Source organism: Pterocles gutturalis, unplaced genomic scaffold (assembly GCF_000699245.1).
Source record: "Pterocles gutturalis isolate BGI_N339 unplaced genomic scaffold, ASM69924v1 scaffold44226, whole genome shotgun sequence".
NCBI classification, from domain to species: Eukaryota; Metazoa; Chordata; class Aves; order Pterocliformes; family Pteroclidae; genus Pterocles; species Pterocles gutturalis.
The window spans coordinates 1-2,196 of NW_010099420.1; the positions used below are offsets into that span (position 1 = coordinate 1).

The 2,196-nt window shown below is 57.0% G+C and overlaps 2 protein-coding genes across 2 annotated transcripts in view; one reads left to right on the plus strand and one right to left on the minus strand.

Moving 5' to 3' along the window:
- Positions 1-47: 47 nt before the first annotated feature.
- NDUFA2 (NADH dehydrogenase (ubiquinone) 1 alpha subcomplex, 2, 8kDa) lies at positions 48-1,122 on the plus strand (the record flags this gene model as incomplete). The annotated part of the gene is made up of 2 exons (XM_010076211.1): positions 48-154; positions 1,031-1,122. Coding segments are annotated over 2 exons (199 nt in total), but the record flags the coding sequence as incomplete, so codon positions are not given.
- A 435-nt stretch (positions 1,123-1,557) lies between these two features.
- TMCO6 (transmembrane and coiled-coil domains 6) overlaps positions 1,558-2,196 on the minus strand; it is a gene marked incomplete at its 5' end in the record, with an annotated part of 5,726 nt that continues 5,087 nt past the window's right edge. Inside the window, one exon of the mRNA XM_010076222.1 lies at positions 1,558-1,722. Coding sequence (XP_010074524.1) covers positions 1,558-1,722 — 165 coding nt within the window. The remainder of the gene's footprint in view (positions 1,723-2,196) is intronic.

Here is a 2,196-nt window from a genome sequence, read left to right on the forward strand (position 1 = left end):
CAGCGCCCGCAGCCGCGGGGACCCGCCGTGCCTCCGTCCCTCCGCAGAGACTTCATCGAGCAGCACTACGTGACCCTGAAGAAGGCGAATCCCGACTTCCCCATCCTGATCCGCGAGTGCTCCGGTGTGCAGCCCCGGCTCTGGGCACGCTACGGTAAGCGGGGGGTGCCGCCGGGGGCGAGCCCTGGAGCCCCGCGGGCTGCAGCAGGTTATGATGGGGGCTCTGGATGGTGAGGGAACCGCTGTCCCCTCGGCAAGGCGAGGCCTGGCTTCAGAGAAGGGTGTCACTGCTGGGTGACCTGGGGGGAGGCAGAAAAGGGACACGTGGCTCAGGACGTGGTTTGCCAGCTTGTAGCTGTGATGTCTCGCTCCTGTAGGATTTGCATACAGAAAAACATTTGTTTTTTCTTTGTTTTCACTGTGTTCTCACTGAAATGCCAAGGAGGGAGCAGAAAAGCTCCTCAGCAAAGGCTTTGGTTTCTTCCTAAAGCCATTTGGGCTGGACAAAACATATCTAGAAGCTTTCTCTCAAAGAGATGTTTCACGAGTTTCCCAGTGCGAGCACGTGGACCAGCAGAGCCTGGTGGTATAGGGCCTGTCCCTCGCCTGTACGTGACTTGCAGGGAAATACACCCCAGGGCAGGGGCTGCTGTAGGAACAGCACATTTTCCAGTGCTGTTTCACTGAAGTGTTGGTGAGCATGAGCAGGCTGAAAGTCACCAGGCTGCTTTGGGATGTGGTGGTGGCCTGTGCCCTGCTGCTGCACAGCAAAAGTTAAAAGAGGCAAGGGAATGTGTTAGGCTGCGTTGGCTTCTCTCCCAGGGAAAGGCTAGGGGTCAAGAGAGTGGAAAGGATAACTTGGGCACAGGGAGACACACTGTGGAGTGGTGGGTGGGGAAGGGTGATGATAGGAGCCTGGGCTGTGATGCCAGTGGCACTTAGGAAACCTAAAGCAGGGCTTTGGGTTGCCCTTGCACCAGGAAAGGACCAAGGGACCTGCCCCCTCTCTCATCCTCTGTCTTTCCTGCAGAGTTTGGCAAGGAGAAAAGCGTGCCGCTGAACAACCTTACCGTGGACGAAGTGGCCAAGGCCTTGGAGAACATTGTGAAAAGCAAGGTGTGAAGACAGATAGTAAATATGTACGTGCTGAAGACTTGACTCATGATCTTTGATGTAAAATGTGTATTTTTAATTTATCGATTGTATAAATGCAATATGCTTACCCTGAGCTTCACGTGTTGGGTTTGAGGAGCTGCTGGAGGGACTGGCTGATCCAGCGGGGTTTGTGCACAACGTCCCCAGCATCGAGAGCCCATCTGCCCAGGCTGCAGCTCAGCTCTGCCCCTGCACCGTGCTCGGGGGAGGCAGAGCTACAAGGTGACTGCAAGGATGGGCACAGCCGTATTTTGCCAAGGACCAGCGTCCCCACGCAGCCAGCACTGGTGCTTACAGCTGGGGGTCAGACCCCTGAGCAGCCCTTGGGAAAGCGTGGCACAGGGTGAACCGACGGTTCACTCCTCCTCGGAGCGCAGGGGGAGGGAAGGGAGGTGGCGTGGCCTAGGAGAAGGCAGGCAACGTGGGGTGGCAGGGACTGAAGGCGGAGGCTCCCGGGGACCCCCTGACCATGTCCAGCAGTGCTCGTGCCTGCTCCTGGAGTTCTGGAGTGCTCTGGTGCTGCTCGAGGGCCCCGTGCCCGCCTTGCCTGAGGAAGTCAGCAGCAGCCTGTGCGAGAGGAGAGGGGTGAGGGCTGGCTGGCTGCCGCCTGAGTAGCTGCTACAGCTGATCCTCTCTGCCCAGAGCCACCACTGTACAGCCTGTGGAACGGGGCTGGAAGGATTCCCCAGACGCTACAGTCCCAAGCCAGGTAAAGCCAGCCATGCTGCTCACTGGGCAGGAGCGCACAGAGCTCAAAGTGAGCACAACTGAATTAAAAGAATCCCCCAAATAACCTCAAAGGGTACAAACAACCTGCCCAAAAACCAGTCCCTGTCAATTAAACAGAGCTCTGCCCAGAGACACAAAGAAGGGCTCCCACCCTCTGCGTCACACAGGTTTTATGGCACGTGTCTGGGTGCTGAGGACTGGGGTTAGTGTGACAATGACTGAAGGCAGTATTTAAATAATAATAATCATCATCCCCATCCTTTGCTTTATGATGCTGTGCTTGATTCTGTGGCAGGGGCCCCCCCCCCCCGG